Genomic DNA, 17,503 nt, shown 5'->3' on the forward strand with positions numbered 1-17,503 from the left:
ATTATTCTTTTTCTGACAGCATAGATAAAGGGAGACTCAGATAAAATATCCTAGTAGGAAACCTCAGAAAGAAAACTATTCACAATATTCAATGGATGCCTCTCTCTCTCTCTATATATATATATAAAAAACTTCCCATGCCAAAAACACAACTCTTCACCACATTATTCTTTTTCTGACAGCATAGATAAAGGGAGACTCAGATAAAATATCCTAGTAGGAAACCTCAGAAAGAAAACTATTCACAATATTCAATGGGAATGTAGTTGGACATAGAAATAAATATTCAGAAGAAATCAAGTTTACGATCTGATAAGAAGACTTGTCATTTGTCTGGTGATTCACAGTTTTGGAAAGTGGTTGTACATTTGGTCCTAAAAAAAATATCCCCTAGAAGGTATTTGGGACAGATATTATTTTCATTTTTCTTTTCTTTTGAGATGGAGTTTCGCTCTTGTTGCCCAGGCTGGAGTGCAGTGGTGTGATCTTGGCTTACTGCAACCTCTGCCTCCCGGGTTCAAGTGTTTATCCTGCCTCAGCCTCCCCAGTAGCTGGGATTACAGGCGCCCACCATTACGCCTGGCTAACTTTTTTGTATTTTTAGTAGAGACAGGGTTTCACCATGTTGGGCAGGCTGGTCTCGAACTCCTGACCTCAGGTGATGCGTCTGCCTCGGCCTCCCAAAGTGCTAAGATTACAGGCGTGAGCCACTGCACCCGGCTGATACTATTTCCATTTTATAGATATTTCTAATAATGTAGTCAGAGAGGCTCCATGATGTCTGCAAGGTCACACAGCGAGTAAGAACTTTTTCTATTTTCATCTTGAAGGCTCTGTGATTGGAAGCTTTGTAGAATTTTTCTTTTAATTTTTTTTCCTATGTGCTTTTTTTCAAAGCTTACAACCATTTGCAGGAAACAATCTCCAGAGTAACTTTTGACCCTAACTGAAGCTGGGTCTACCAGGAACCAACATTTAAAAATATCTGTACACAAAGGTACATCATTGTTTCCCTCACAAAAATTATATATAATACACGCATATATAACTATATATAGACACACACACACACACACACACACACACACACAGAGTTAAGAAATGACTGACCATACCTGTTTCTACTGGTTTAGCCCCCACAAAAATGTTTCTTTGTTATCAAATAGACACAGGTATTGAGCCGACCAGGATGAGGAAAGCTTCCTTCAAGAGAAAGGTGTGTACATAAGAGTGAAAGAAGAAAGAGGTTTCTAAACATATTTGAAAAATTGTCCAAGCGAGAGCTGTGGAGGGAGGAAGCTGAGAACAATGTGGGGAAAGGAAAGGAGACATCAGCCACACTGGTTGAGGAGTATGCTGTCTGACATAGTACAGCGTTATGTTTCTGACAGTGTTAACTTTTGTTTTTTGACAGTTAAGTTTAAAATTGGTCCTGATTTTTGCTGCTGGGAGTCTGATAGCAGAGGTAGAGTGAGGTGTTCCTCTCGTTATTTCATTTCTTAATCTGCCTGCAGGAGGAAATTGCTCTGGTTGTGTTCACTGCCTTTGAACCTGTCGTGTTTAAGCAGGCTAGTGTATTTTCTTTCGCCCAAATAGTATACCTAGTCAGGCAGTCCTATTTACTTTGATTTCAGTGCATTTTTCCGGAATCCTAATGAGGTGTGGCCTAGTGGTGTGAGCACAGGACCTGGCATGAAGAGTCTCAAATTCTAGTTGTAGATGCTAGATGCTTCTGTGTAGTAGAGAGCAAGTCTCTTGACCTCTTCTGTAATGCCATTAAGGGGGTTAATAATATTTATTTAGCTCATAAAGGCAGCAGGGGGATTAAATAGTTAATGTTTTTTAAAAGGCTTTGAGAAAAAGAAAAGGCAAGTTTTTGTGTATTGTGTCCATTTTCAAATGCTAATTCTTACTAACAGGAAGCATCTGCTCCATTACAGTCATGCAGCAACTCATGGAAGTCTTGCTGGCTGCATGAGAAGGAAAGTTCTTCAATTTTGTGCCATGAGATCTGAGAAAATGTAGCTACCTTCAGCCCCAGTTATGAACTTGGGTGTCTGTTTTCTCCCTATCTAAAAACCTTCTTCTTCTTTATGTGTTTTCTGAGGTTTAGTAGTTTTTCTCTCTTTTGCAATCTTTTTATGCTTACTGTTACTGGTGCAAAATGACTGTTGTGTTTCAGCTGTGGGGGGAAACGAACCCTTTTTATAACAGCCAGTTAGACATTCTGGAAGTCTTTGTGATAAAAGATTTCATGGAAATACAAGGTGCTTTAGTAATTGTTCTGTCGGTGCCTTGCATAACTGCATTACAGATTTCTAATACTCTGGCAGTTTCAAGATGCTGATAATATTAGCCACTTTGTGAAGTGCAATTGTGGCTTTCTGTGCATGGTTGCCAGCACTCTCATGTCAGATAGTAGCCTTTTGGTTAATCTCTGTTTTAAATCAGATCAAATTCTAACCTGCCCTCATCCCTCCTCATCCCCCTTCCCAAATAAAATGAGAAGCACTGTGAGGATTTGGGAGAAGGACAGGTGGGACATTTTAGAGAATGAGTAAACATATCTATTATTATTTTTTGAGTCATCTTCTTATTGCTTCTCACAGTTTATGAAGTGATGCCAAAGTATAAGCTCTATCTTGCCTCCAATGCTGATTTGCTGCAATGCTTGTTTAAGTTGCTAGAAACTGGAGGCTCCTGTGGGTTTCCTTCTGTGCCTAATAATTTCAACAGAGCCAAATGCCCTTTGTTTACTACAGTCATAATTAGAGGGCTGCCAGTGTTAAGCAACCATGGAATCTGAGTTTGAGAAATGTTTATTGTGCCTCATTAAATCTGAAATGAGTACTTAAAGGTCAGAAATAAATAATCTGTTTATATTTTTGTGACAGTAAATATAAGTGAATGCTGTGTGTACATATCTTTGACTCTACTCATTTCAGTGTACTGAGACACCCCTCTGTCTGCCAAGGCAGTAATCAAAATATCTGCAACAAAAGAGAACTATGGCAGGTTTCATTGATCACAAACAAGAAAATGATCTATTGTATTGTATCTAATTAGAAAACATCAATATTAGACGTTAATGCATTCACTATTTCCAAGATGGTCTATCACTTGATTGTTTTTTGTCAGCATGATCACATTTTACGGGCTTGAGCAACAAGCTGGTACAAGGGAAATGAATTTAGAATGATATGCCAAAGGCTGTTGCTCCTTCAGTCTTAAATAAGCTTGTAGAGGCAACTGGGTTTTTAGTGGCACATAATATAAATAATGGGATTGGGGTTGGAACAGAATTTGGGGGTGTTGTTTTGGCCCAAAGGCACACGGCCACCCGCCGCTTTCTCTAAATATTTTGAAAGTCTTTTCAGCTGACAAAGCTTACTCAATAGAAATTGTACTCTGCACACTCTGCAGGCAGTCAGGGCTCTGTAGCTGGTAAGTGGCAGAGAACTGAGGCACTGATATACTAGAATTTAGCAGAAAGGAATGGTCCAGCTCAGGTTCAGAGGGTCCTTCTCTGGGCCAGAAGGGCTCAAAGGTAGGCTGGATCCAGGAGAGCTCATACTGTGGGTTCCTGGATCCCATTGGTTGTGGGAGATTACACACACACACACGCACTCTTATATGTGTGTACATATATGTGTATATATTATGTATATGTATATATGTGTATATTTATTTCTTTATTAGAGATGGGCTCTCACTATGTTGCCCAGGCTGGTCTTGAACTCCTGGCCTTAAGCGATCCTCCCATCTCAGTCTTCCAAGTCATTGGGGTTACAGGCATGAGCCACAATGCCCACCCCTCTTGTGGGAGATCTTATATGGGTTTATTATTGTCAGTTGGACCAGCTTTACCAAATCATAGCTTCTAAAGTTGAAACCACCATCATGACTATTAATCTTACATCTTAGGTCACCTTCTAACAATGGTTGCCAGTGTCTCTAAAGGGCAACCAAAATGGTCATCAAGGTTTCGGGGAACAAAGTGGCTCATTTCTGGATCCCTTGGGCTCTGTGACTAGGCCCTCCAGCTAGGTCTGGAGAATGATTTCCAGTTAGTGTGTGCCAAGTTTTTCCTTTGTCTAAGTGCTGGACTATACTCCCCTGACCCTTTCACTGGAATGAGCCAAGGAAATCACTCAGAGAAACATAGGTAGGAAGCAGGCTAATCACTTCCCTGATGTTACTGTTTTCTGATTACTTCCTATCCCAGTAGCAGAAAATGCCAAGAACGGTGCTCCTGGGGTTTCTCTTATTGTCCTTGTTGCGGCATGCTCTAGCTGAGTTAGTACTTAATGTGGCTGTAGCACTTAACCTGTGGGTTTGTTTTCATGGCTCTTTAAAGGGGAAATAACAGTTGGCACTTGCTTGTAAAGTGCTTTGATATTTGGGGATGAAAGGCACTCTGTGCCTGCAAAATAGCTTTAATGTGTTGTTGTTACATGTTCGGGAGGGTGATTGGACTCCAGAATTTGTTCCACTGGCAAATGTGGTTGAGAACTATTTGGTTCTCCATTAAGTTCTGTTTACATGGGATTAAATAGTTTGACTTACATGACTGGATTTTTCATTTTATTTGCTCTTGAGGTACTCTTACTCATACCAAGATATTGTTGATTTTGCATTTGTACATATAATAGGCATTAACTGCTTCCAGAGAGCTTTCTATAAGCAGATAATATTTCAGAGTGCACTATGCCCACAAAGGACTTAGAAAAGGGTCGAGGGCCTTATTCAGAAACTTGTATTTGTTTTATGGTATGGTGTTTAGGCTCGTCTTTCAGCAGGCTTTGAATTATATGGATTACTGCAGACAGCTTCTAGGTTTCTCAAGGAGGCCTCTGTAGTGAAATTCACAACTGGGTTGCTCTTCTAAAGGCATAACTTTGACCCAAAGATGAGATCAAAGAAAAGTGCTTTCCCTAAGCCATCTTTGCCACCTCTAGGTAGGGTGACCACATCATTGGTGCCAGTGAAACAATAGGAATGATAATGAGAGGCTGCTAGGAGGGGAATTCTTTCACTTTAGTTTGTTGAATGTTAACCACATGGCCTGTGTTTCTCATTGATATCCCTGTCCTGACAGTCAGTGGGATGCTAGAGTTGTTTACCACCTGTAGAAAAGTAGCTGCCACACTGTCAATCTGTGACTCAGAGGTCTACATTCTGGTGAACCCTCGTCTTCTCACAGGAACGTTATCTACTTGGGTTTGGGAACACTAACATACGTTGTCACCACCATTCACAGAGATGTGGTAGGACTGATGGAGTTAGATGGACAGAAAGCACCTAACTGTGTCATCTTATCCCTTATAGTTATATATAGGCTGTTGTGTATTTATAAGGTAGTAGTTGGGAATGATAACAGTGAACAAATTGTAACTACAGAAGGCAGTGTGCAGAGTGGATGCTTTCTGAAGAAGTAGAACCACCTTGGCCTAATAAACTTGGTCACCTTCCTTAATTGTGATAAGTAGCCTCATTCTTAATCCCTTCCATCTCTTCTCTGATCATTCATTGATGCATTACACGAACACACGCTAAATGTCTAGCATTGTGGCAGATGACACAGGGACCTCAGAAGAGAGCTTCCAGTCCCGTTGAGAGATGAACTGACACACTACACATGAAATAATCATAGAACCTGAGGAAATGCATAATTACATGGTACAGTCTGTATACAAAGTGCTGAGAAAATACTAAGCAATGTGGGATGATCAGTGATGGAGATATATTAGAAATGAGGGGAATTAGATGGCTTGTGTTGGATGACTGCTTAGCTAAGGACTTCATTTAGATTTAATGTTAATTGCAACAAGGAGCCACTGTAAGGTCTTGAAAAGAGAAGTGATGTGATGAAAATAGTGGGTGAGGAAGATTTTCCAAACAGCATTTTGCAGAATGAGGTAGAACAAATGAAGGTGAGAAAACAATGGCACAAGGTGATGAAGGCTGTGGAAATGGAGCCAAAAGGACAGATATACGAGCTATTTCTAAGAACTTTATGAATTATATAACGTATTTGATAGGATAGGGAGGTTTCTTGCCTTTTATGATGTGGGTTATATACATATGACACATATGAGGGCCAGATTCTCTTATATGAGTCACCTACAGTCATTGAGCCATTAGGGGGTTATTTAGTTCTACAAAGTAGCAGTGTAATTCTCCAAGTCGCACTCCACTAGCCTGCGTACAAGTATATGCATGTATCTGCAGGTACATAGGTGCCAGTCTGTGTATGTGTATTTACCTGAATGTCTCACATTTTGATCATCTCTGGTAGAAGATCCATTAGTTTGTGAGCTCCTTGAAGGTGCAGGCTATTTTTTTTTTAATTCCCAGGGTTTGGTTCATGCTTGCTGGATAAATAAATGAATAAATTGAGAATCACTGTGTTTTAGATGGCTAGAATTGTTGGAGCTTGAAGGCAACATGGAATCCTTTTGGTTATTCTCCTCATTTTAAAGATAGATAATTTAAGGCCTCAAGAGGGTTAATGTGATTTATCCAAGGTCATCTGTAAGTTAATGACAATCCTAGGGAGAGATCCAGCTGTCCCCACTACACCACACTGCTTTCTGTAGTCAAACTGTGTGTGTGTGTGTGAGAGAGACAGAGAGAGAGAGAGAGAAAGAGAGAGAGAATGAATTTGAATTAGGGCTGGGGTGTGTGGGGAGCATACGATTGACAATAAGTGGTTAGTAGGAGTTTACCTAGCATGTTTTCTAGTTCAGGGCAAATATGAACTTTGTAATGTTGGCAGCTGGGGATGGTGCCTTTTATTCCACCTTCACTAATTCCTGCTTCGGTTGCTGCTGTCTGGATGGATGAGTCTTTGAATATACATTCTAGCTGGAGGCACGTCAGCTTTATTTTTATATAGAATTTACATATTCATTTTTATGTGTTGGGGATAGGAAGTAGGCAAAACTATTTATTATCTCATTTCCAAAAACCATCTTTGTGAGGAGATGGCCATTTGAATATCTAAAACAGCAACCAGCTTTAGGAAAGGTTATGGGTCTTTTCATTATGGGTCAGTGGACACAATTATCATTATTGGAAGTCAGTAGTTAAAAAAAGAAGCAGCATTTTATAATCACTTGGTTGTATATCTGATATAGGATTCCAGTTTTCCTGTTTTGATTGCTAAAGTGACTTAAGACTTAAAACCTTTAAAAAATTAGGTAGCAAGTTACAGTTATAATGCTTTTCAGCTTGATGGGACTTTAAAAGTGTAGCTTAAAAGTATCATTCATTTTCAAATGAAAATCTAAAGATTTGAGTAACCTCTGTTTTAATCCCAGTGTCTGCAATCTTTTTTTTGCTTGGTATAGTGACCTGGGATTTGTGCCACTGGACAAAGAGTCTAGTCCTGGATATATCTGCATTTATTGGGCTTCTTTCTCCTTAGGATCGAAGTCTCTCTGCTGATAAATGTGGTGCTGAGAGCTGCAGTCACTCTTCTAGAGACTAGGGCACGATTCAGTGAACTGTAAAAGTAATGCAAAATGACAATTGAAGTAGGGCATTCTCTGGTACCTTGGGGGCCTCACAAAGTGGAAGTATTTGACTTCTGATATGCCAGACTTACTAACGTAGAAATGTAATAACATATCCCCCACCCAAACGTCTTACTAGAATCCTCCTATATCCAGAAGAAAGCTGAGAACAACAAATAGTAAGCAAATAAAGCTCCCAAGCAGCTAACAAACAAATACCCAAACAAACAATGAAAACCAAAACATTGCACAAAAGTCCCTATATTAAAGTTCATGTAATTTCCCCCTTAGGACCGCAACATCTCAGCTCTCTATGCAGAACGTTGCAACTCTTTTTTTCTGGACACAAATATAATTGTATAGTTTCCAAGAACACAGTAAAGTAAAAGCATCAAACTTGAAATGGAAGAAAAGATACTTTTGATATACCAACAGCACTGAAAAGTTAAAAACACTATGTTTGATGGAAGGTTGGTGACGATCCTATGTTAAAAATTAAAGACAAGAAAAAAACCACAGCAGTTTGGGACCGTTGAGTATACAGGCAAAACCTGCATAGGGTAATAATTTACATTTATAAAGATGCGCCTAAGTAACCAATAAGTGGTTAAATTATGTTTTTATACCCTATTTTAAGGAGGGCAACTTTGTGATATGTTTCAGAAACAAGGCAGATGGTTAGGATTTTAAATCAAAGTTTTAGTTCTTAAAGGAGAATGCCCTAAGCTATCTGGAAAACTGAGCTGTCCAGAATTATTTATTGTTTGAGAATTTTTAAAAATCAAAATTTTATTAAACCTAGGTCAAGTGAGACACCTGCTTTCAGTGTTACACCCAAGGACAAAGAATTCAAATTAGAAAAAGAATTTGTCATTTTGGGAGGCCGAGACGGGCGGATCACGAGGTCAGGAGATCGAGACCATCCTGGCTAACATGGTGAAACCCCGTCTCTACTAAAAAATACAAAAAAAAAAACTAGCCGGTCGAGGTGGTGGGCGCCTGTAGTCTCAGCTACTCGGGAGGCTGAGGCAGGAGAATGGCGTAAACCCGGGAGGCGGAACTTGCAGTGAGCTGAGATCCAGCCACTGCACTCCAGCCTGGGCCACAGAGTGAGACTCCATCTCAAGAAAAAGAAAAAGAATTTGTGATAAATATACTAAATAATAAGAAAGTGACTCTTATTTACCACTGAGATGAAATAAAAAAGTTTGCTCTAGACCCATTTTTTTAATGTCACAATTAAGTTTTTCCAAAGCAAATGTTGTTCTTATCTCTTTGCTGTGTTCTTGTGTTAACCTGCCTGTCTCATTAGAAATGGGAACATTTCCTAGTGAAATTAATGTGACATTTAGAGAAAATTTCCTCTCTCAAATGTTTCATGTTGTTTGCCATTCAGCATACTTAGAGAAGGTATTGGAATAATGTCAAGCAAATTTTGATTAAATAAGGCTAACTAGGAGCCAATACATTCATGCAAAAAAAAAAAAAAAGGCTTTTGTATTATATCTTAAAGAATGTATTTCTTCTGTGGTTCTTTATCCTATATTGAGATGACCTTGGCAGATAATCTGACAAAAGAAATGACATCTTCTAAACAACTGGGCTTGCCTTAGAAAATGCAGCACATTAGGTCAGAGCCTGTGGCCAGTCCTTTGCTCAAGACAGTTATTTGCCACCCTGGAGGTACACTAAAATTTCCTGGAAAGCTTTTAAAAAAACCACCCAGTGCCTGGATCCAATTCCAGGCTAATTACCTCAGAATCTCTTGAAGTGGGTCCTTGGTGACAGTATTTTTATTTTTTATGTTTTACAAGAAGAAGATTCTGAGTTGATTCTCATTTGTAGTTAGGGCCGAGAGCCACTGGCTTAAGACATACAAACTGTTCATTAAGAAAATATTTCCTTCTTCAGGATGATCTGAATCTCATCCTTTGCTCCACCAGAAGTGTGAAAAAATATACTCTCTCAGTGCACAGGAGTTGGGTTTGGGCATACACCTCGAACCAGTATGAGCTAGAACACTTGATGTCAGTATACATAGACCTATAATATAATAGCCCATCTATGGCCAGTTAACTCAGTTGTTTGGAATGTAGTACTAATGAGGCCAGAATAGTGTATTCTGTCCAATTAGAATAATTCTGTTGCATAGATTTTTCCCATAACTGTAACCCAGCTGCCTCACAAAGAGACCTGAGACGGATTACAAAGGCACAAGACAATGGGTGAATCAGCATAGCCCCATCCATTCTGGGAAAATCGGTTCTAGGAACCTGCCACATTGACTAGCACTACTAATTGCATTAGGATGCAGCATGGGACATCTGCCCATGATGGTTTGTTTTGATTTGGGGGAATATATTTTCATTTGAAGGTCAGGACCCATAAGAATGGGTGGTTTATTCCTTTGGAGTTAAAAAAGGAGGAAGAAAGGTAGGAAGGTTATAAGCTTCTATGATATTCTCCTCTTTACAGTAGCAGATCATGCCTGGCACATCTGCCCAAGGTTAACAGAACTGTATTTGGGGTAAGAATTGTTAAGGTAATTACAAACAAGCCCTAGAGACTTGTCTCTTCTCAACTCAGTGCCCGGGAGTGGGAATTCTCACGATGAGATATATTATGGCATTAGGATCAAGAAGTAGTATTTTCATTAGCGATAAAATGTGCATGGTATTGCTTTTTTGCCTGAACGTGTGGCTCTGGCACCATGCCTGGAGGTCAGGTCACCATGGAGCTTCATATTTGATGCACAGTGCACACAGGTTCCATGCCTTCATATGCAAAGATATGGAAAATTTTCTACTTGAGAACTGTCTTCTTTAAAGGCAGTAAAGACAGATTCTTTAAATACAGTAGCTTGGGTTGCTGCTTATCCTTTTCCTGCAAAGCCAGTATCCTCTAGATTTCCTTTTTGTGTTTTTCTTTCTTTACTAACCTTCTTGAAAAAATGGCTTAGTAAGTTTGGAAGATGAGATGGAACATGCATGTGCCACTATTTTATTGCCTGAATGAGGTCAAATTCCTGATCCTACTTGGAGTTAGTTGCAGGTTCTGAATAAAGCAGGGGATCAGGATTCCCGCCATTCCTGTTATGGGTCTGATAAACGCAGCTGAAATTCTCCTTTGGATTCATGTTCTGTTATCCCTATTTTACAGAGAGGGAAACTGAAACACACAGGGATTAAGTAATTTGCCCAAGATTGCAGAGTGAAATGAATATTTGAACTGCTGAGTGCTTAATCAATTCCGGGTTTTAACAGATGTATTAGTCCATTCTTAAGTTGCCCTAAAGAAATACCTGAGACTGGGTAATTTCGTAAAGAAAAGTGGTTTAATTGGCCCATGGTCCTGCAGACTGTACAGGAGGCATGATGCTGACATTTGCTTGGCTTCTGGGGAGGCCTAAGGAAACTTACAATCATAGTGGAAGGTTAAGGGGGAGTAGGCATATCACATGGCCAGAGCAGCAAGAGAGAGAGATGGGGAGGAGGGACTACACACTTTTAAACAACCAGATGTGATGAGAACGCCTTCACTATCGAGAGGACAGTACCAAGAGGGATGGTGCTAAACCATCCATGAGAAATTGCCACCATGATCAAATCACTTCCCACCAGGCCCTACCTCCAACATTGAGGATTATAATTCAGCATGAGATTTGGGTGGGGACACAGGTCCAAACCACATCCACAGGGTAGCATAATTGTTGTGGGGTAGTGAACTTCCCACTTGTTAAATTATATATTGTACTGAATATCATAGATGAACACATTTAACCAACATCATTTTTACCTGTTATATTGGTACAACAATTAAACATCTTTGTTGGTTGACTGACTGTTGGATAAACTTCTTCCAGCAAATACTTGGATTGTATTCCTAACACAGCTTCAAGTTTGCCTCCTAATCCTGTTTGTGACAATTTCAGCATTCACTCTCTAAAGAAACCCGAAATGAACCGACCCTTTTGATTTTTAATCTCCCAACCTATTCTTCCAATAGCATTAAAAATTGCTTGGGTTTACATTAAAAAGGGGATATAAACTTCTAGATAAAAGCAGTGTGAGTAGATATTACACGGTCCATCTTCAAATGAGGGGCATGGGTGGGTTTGTGAACATACCTGAGTAAGTGCAGGGCAATGTTGGGGTTTAGTTTCCTTTGAAGTACTGTCTCCTTCTCTCTTTCACACATTCACCATCCCCGTTACTACCTATTGTAGGCACTTGGGGTCTATACTCTGACTGCTGGCTGTTTGGTGCCCATGTGGTAGCTGGATCTGCTATTGCCTGTTCTGTTTTCTTCTCCGTCAAACTGTGAGCTCCTTGGAAGCAAGGGCTGCATCTAGGAGCCTAGAACAGTTAGTTTCTGACAGGTAAAGGTCTGAGAGGAATCTGCTATTTTGTTTGCTAGATAGCAGTTGTGTTTCCTTTTCCACACACTCCCAGTTGAAGTAATTTCAGAAGGCTCCTAAGGAATAGTGGGAATGGTGGCGATTTCTAGTGGGATGGCAAGAGGTTCGGGGAGATGTGTTTGGGTAGTTTCTGGATTATACAATGGTTCAAGAAGAGTAGTACTTTAGTGCTGGGCGTGAGATCACTTTACCAGGACATTCAGTTACTTTAGTGTTGACTTTTCTCTGGATTTCATCCTTCTAAGGCTTTTCCCCTCTTGTTCTTCCAACCTCTGGGTGATCATAAGCTGTTTTTCCATCTCTTTCATCTGGCAGGTATTCTGCATTTGCTTTTATAAAGCCATTGCTCCAGCAGTCTGCTGTAACCAGATTAAACAGCGGTGTTCTAATGATAGGAGCTGAGGCGGGGGTTTGCTTGCAAACTTCATGTTTCACATGAAAGGCTTTGGCACCCCCTGTGGACTGCCCTTCACCCTGTTTTAGGCATAATGCTTGTTTGCCTTTATATCTGTGATAAAACAAAGGCCTTCCTGCATAACCAGTGCTGAGCAAATGTCTTGAAACAAAGGGAAGTGCAGAGTTTAAATCCACAGTGGGGGATTACCTTGCCTGCATTTCCATATCTTTGGAATAAATATTTTAACATGTTAATTACTACTACTAATAAAAATACCTTTGAACTTCCAGTCAATTTGATGGGCATAGAATTTTCTCCACTGGGGAATGGGAAGCAATTAGTTTCTGTAAGGATTGTAGGTCACGTTATCTCTTCTCAGTAAGTGGTTGCATGATCAGTAGCCAGTCATATTCTAGGGAATGTTTGTGCCAAGGCTGTCCTGGTCTGCAGTGAGGAGCTACTGCCTCCAGGAGCCCCTAGGGCCTGAAGGAGGCAGAGGCTGCTGCTCCACTGTGGCCTTGGGTTCCAATTCACTTACTGCTTCTTGGCCCAGAAGAAAAATTCCTTCTAAGTAGGATAGTTCGAAATCTACTTATGAATCATCTATGTAACCTTTTTAATTTTTTCTTCTCATTGCAGACTGAAAACTATTCTTTTGACTCCAACTACGTGAATAGCCGAGCCCATTTAATCAAAAGGTATGTTGGTTTGCTTGCTTATTGCTACAACTAAGCTTGATTTAACATTAAAAAGCAAAACAGATTAAAAAGTTTAAACCGTATTTTTTGGGAGGATTTTAAAATGAATGTCTAACCTACTTATTGTAGAAAGTTTGGAAAATTGAGAAAAGCATAAAAAAGTAAATACACATCACTGGTAATTTCATCAACCAAAGGTAATCACTGTTGACATTTTACATTTCTTGGTATGAAAATGTATGTATAAATACTCAAAATTAAAAATAAAATTGGGATTATATTAAAATATAGTTTTATCTAGTGACAGAAATCTGATATTACATATATTCCCTATTTCTAATATTATTTCTAATTTCTAATATTTTTAATATTTCTAATGTGATATTACAAATATACAGTAGAAAACTTTCACAATCATGTTGATACCAAAATTCTTGTTGCTCTTCACTTTAAATAAAGGAAAGCTTTAAAAATTTTATGCATGTAGAACTTCCCATGAGTTTTGAGATTGATGCTATTTCAACAACTTTGAAATCATTTTAAGGATATTTTAATGACAGAAGCTAATCCGTTCCTTTCTAGATGAGAGAGAAAAAGAAATTTGCCTGATTCTTCTTAAAATATTTAGATGTGTTTCAGAGGAAACAAAGTTGAGATTTATGTGATTGGTTGGTCATAATTTAGTATCCAAGGAGCCATAATAGATGTTGAGTACAGAGCTGAATACTGCCAAGAAAGATCCCGTCTGGTGCAGTGGGCTACACCCAGTGGGAGAAGGACAAGGAGTTTGGGAAGCCCTCTAAAAGGTGGAAACTGAGCAAAGAAGATAACCTCTTGCGCAGAAAGACCAGTCCTGACCATTCAAATGATGCCTTTATTGCTGTTTCATGTAAATATCACTTACATGGTCCAGTGGTTATTCTGCAGCTAAAATTGAACTCTGAGTATGTTTGTTAAAATAATAGAAATGAAACAGAGAGGCAAGCAGGGTATGTTAGAGCTGTAACAGAGAAGACTTGCAAATTCTGTTATTTTGCTGGCTCTAATCCCATAAAGTTACATCACCAGAAGAGTAGATTTCAAGGAATAAACAAGCTTCAGGTAACTTGCATTCATGTCTAATTTAATTCATGAGGCTTCAGTAACCCCTAAAGCATGCTAAGTTTATCTGTATTGGTCTGGAATTGCTTGTGACCTTAAGTGGCGATCATTAGTTGTCTGAAAATGGGTAGCCCTTGTATTATCAGTGAAAGCACAGTTGAGAATTTTTTTTTTTTTTTGAGGGGTTGGGAGGAATCCATTTCGAATATTTTCCTGGCTCACACAATAAAAGCAAAAGGTGAGGAACTCAAAATTATCTGACTTAATTTGTTTTAGAAAGAAAAAAGTAACCCTCTTATGTGCACTGATTAGAGTGCCTTTGTAGCAGAAACCTGCTTTGTTTTCTGCTTCCAGATTGTTACTTTCAAAGCTCCATTTTAAAACTTTGATAAAAACAGTGACTTGCCTTAGCCTCACAGGCCCCTTGGGCTAACTCAGGGTACCTGGGAATTCTATAGCCAGGTTAAACAGATAACATGATGCTGGGCACAGTGACTCATGCCTGTAATCCCGGCGCTTTGGGAAGCTGATGGTGGAGGATTGCTTGAGGCCAGGAGTTGGAGACCAGCCTGGGCAAAATAGTGCAACCCCCCCCACCCCCTACCGTCTCTACCAAAAAGAAAAATAAATAAATAAAATTAAAAACCTGATAATATGAGTCTGATTGTCACAGCCTGGAAGAAAGCTAAGACTCCCAGGCACCCTTGCATCTTACATCAGTCCTGACTATCCAATTTACAAGGTAGACTGATAAGATAAAAACTTATGTTTAAACATTAATGGCTTTGGGGATACATGTATTTCCACAGCAGCGTTGAGACTTACTGGGAACTTCTGATTTTGGTTAATTATTTTATGTTTTTTGTTTATAGACACATACAAAAGGCACAACCGAGACTTAATGGACTCTTGGTGAAAAAGTCTCCTGATTTTGTATGAAATCAAAGATAGCTTTTTTTTTTTTTTTTTTTTTAATAAAACCAGGGACCACCTTGATCAAGAGGAAACATCTGAAAACTCAGGGACACATGCATTTTTGCCAGGGTTCTGTTTAGAGAGCTGTGAGGGCTTTGGGAAACCCTGAAGGCCTTGGAATTTGTGTGGTCAATTGAGTATAGACGAAGCATAATACTTAGAAAGATACAGGGAATCTTGTGTGCTATGCTGTTCTGGGGACCAACTGTGTTAAGTGTAAAATGTGAGGAAAATGTTGAGAGTGGTGGCTAACACCAGGTGATAAAGTCATGCAAAGCCTGTTCAAATAGCTCACAGAAATGTTTGAAAGGGGTTTTGCTGTATGTGGTTTCTTGAAGATCCATTTACATGCGTGGTAAAAGCTCTTGGCCAGGAAATTCTGAATCTGATTATCAGTTTTAATTTTACTATCAAGTCCCTGTTTCTTTGAATGCCAATACAATTTCAGGCTAACTTTGAGAACTTCTTTTTCTTTTTTCTTTTCTTTTTTTTGAGACCGAGTCTTGCTGTGTCGCCTCGGCTGGAGTGCAGTGGTGCGATCTCGGCTCACTGCAACCTCCACCTCTTGGGTTCAAGCTATTTTCCTGCCTCAGCCTCCTGAGTAGCTGGGATTATAGACATGTGCCACTGTGCCTGGCTAATTTTTTTTATTTTTAGTAGAGATGGGGTTTCGCTATGCTAGCCAGGCTGGTCTCGAATACCTGACCTCAAATGATCCACCCACCTTGACCTCCCAAAGTGCTGGGATTACAGGTGTGAGCCACCATGCCCGGCTGAGAACTTATTTTTCTATCCATGTTCTCTTCTTCTATTCACTTTCTACTTATCCAAGGATGTTTCTTGGACCCTTCTTTTAGGCATTCTTTAGCAGTTGTTAGCATTCTTAGCCAGACTGTTTACATACAGGCATCTTTTCCTCTTTTACCTCTATCTACCCTGAGTAGTTGAACAGCAGCCACCACTGTCCATCTCTGGGTCTTTCCTTCATCAGTCAGGGTTCCTACATGAAATAGTTGGCACACCTAAATTGGAATGGCTTGAGGAAAGTTTATTTACAAAGGGGACCATTTACAAAGGCTTGGGCATGGTTAGTGAACCTCAAGGGATACTGCAGTATTATGGCACTGGAGGAGCTAAAAATACTTCAGACAGGACCAGGGAAGAGAGCATGTAGGGAACACTGACTTGAGAGTAACAGTGACTTCTGGTTGGCCAAGGGATCCAGTCATCATGAAGTGACCCTGGAGGAAGGGAGCAGAGGCAATCAATATCCTGATATCATTGTTCTCCCCTGCCCTGATCTCCTGCTGGTGTCTTCCTTTGGCTAAACCCAACAGAAAGCCAGAGGGCAAGGGGGTTCTCATAGGCACAAATCAAGGTTGAGAGAGGAGCTCAGCCTTGGGAAAAGGAAGTGATATGGCAGGCTTCCCATAATTTTATGCACCAAGGAATCTAGCATTATATTTCTGTAGTTTTCTTTTTCTTTCTTTCTTTCTTTTTTTTTTTTTTCAGAATGTCACTTGCAACCTGCAGGTGTACCCAAGGAGGCTTATGTGAGGACCCCAGATTAACAAATCATGGCAGTGCAGAGTTTCTTCTGAATGGCCTTCCTTCCTGCTTTGTTTGTTTCTTGCTGTCTTCTCAGAGCAAGGAAGGCCAGCAGAGGTACTTTGTCCCTGCTGCAGCACTCTTTCCTCATGCCTGTTTTGTGGGCTGCTGTGTGATATCCACTCCTACAGTGCTTTGGGAACAACATCAAGCAGGGCATAAGGCTGTGGCCCAAAGAAAATGAAATAGAAAATGAACAAAGCACTGACTCAGTGTGGAAAGGATTAGGAGCTTTGGCTTCCTAAATCATGCACAAGGCTTTCTTTTCCACCCAAATTGTCCTGGGGTTTTTGCAGCACCTCGTATGGTGCCTTGTATATAATAAATGCTTGGTACATGTTTATTGAATGAATGCATGAGAGGAATTGAAGAAAACCTTAGCATTTTTCTATTAAAGACTAGCACTAGATTTCTCTTTAAGCCAGTGATTTCTGGATTTTAATGTGCATTGGAATCACTTGAAAGGCTTGTTAAATGCAGAGATGCTAGCTCCATCCCTAGAGAACCTCCAGTTGTAACAGGTTCCCAAGGTGATTGTGATACAGGTGGTCCAGAAACCACTCTAGGATTTTCCTTGTATTACTTAAACACAGTTATAATAATCTTCATTCTCACTCCTTTCTCATTCTTAGCCTCAGATATCATTCCCTGGGTATGTGGTATCACCTACTAGTAAGATATAACCTGTTTCCATTCAGATTCTTATGTCTTTTGGAAAAGAGCTCTAATATTTCAGATGGTAAATATGGGTCAGAATTTGTGTGATGTTCATTCGTCATGCATCTGCTGA

The 17,503-nt window shown here is 39.8% G+C and overlaps 1 protein-coding gene across 3 annotated transcripts in view; it reads left to right on the forward strand.

Annotated features, from left to right (window-relative positions):
• The window catches only part of PCDH19 (protocadherin 19), a 112,437-nt gene that overhangs the window by 44,331 nt on the left and 50,603 nt on the right, over positions 1-17,503 (forward strand). For all 3 annotated transcript variants that reach the window (XM_011937264.1, XM_011937265.1, XM_011937266.1), the window contains one exon: positions 12,971-13,029. In XM_011937264.1, the coding sequence (XP_011792654.1) occupies positions 12,971-13,029 (59 nt within the window). The remainder of the gene's footprint in view (positions 1-12,970; positions 13,030-17,503) is intronic.

The sequence above is a fragment of the Colobus angolensis genome, unplaced genomic scaffold (genome assembly GCF_000951035.1).
Source record: "Colobus angolensis palliatus isolate OR3802 unplaced genomic scaffold, Cang.pa_1.0 Scaffold161, whole genome shotgun sequence".
Taxonomy (NCBI): Eukaryota; Metazoa; Chordata; class Mammalia; order Primates; family Cercopithecidae; genus Colobus; species Colobus angolensis.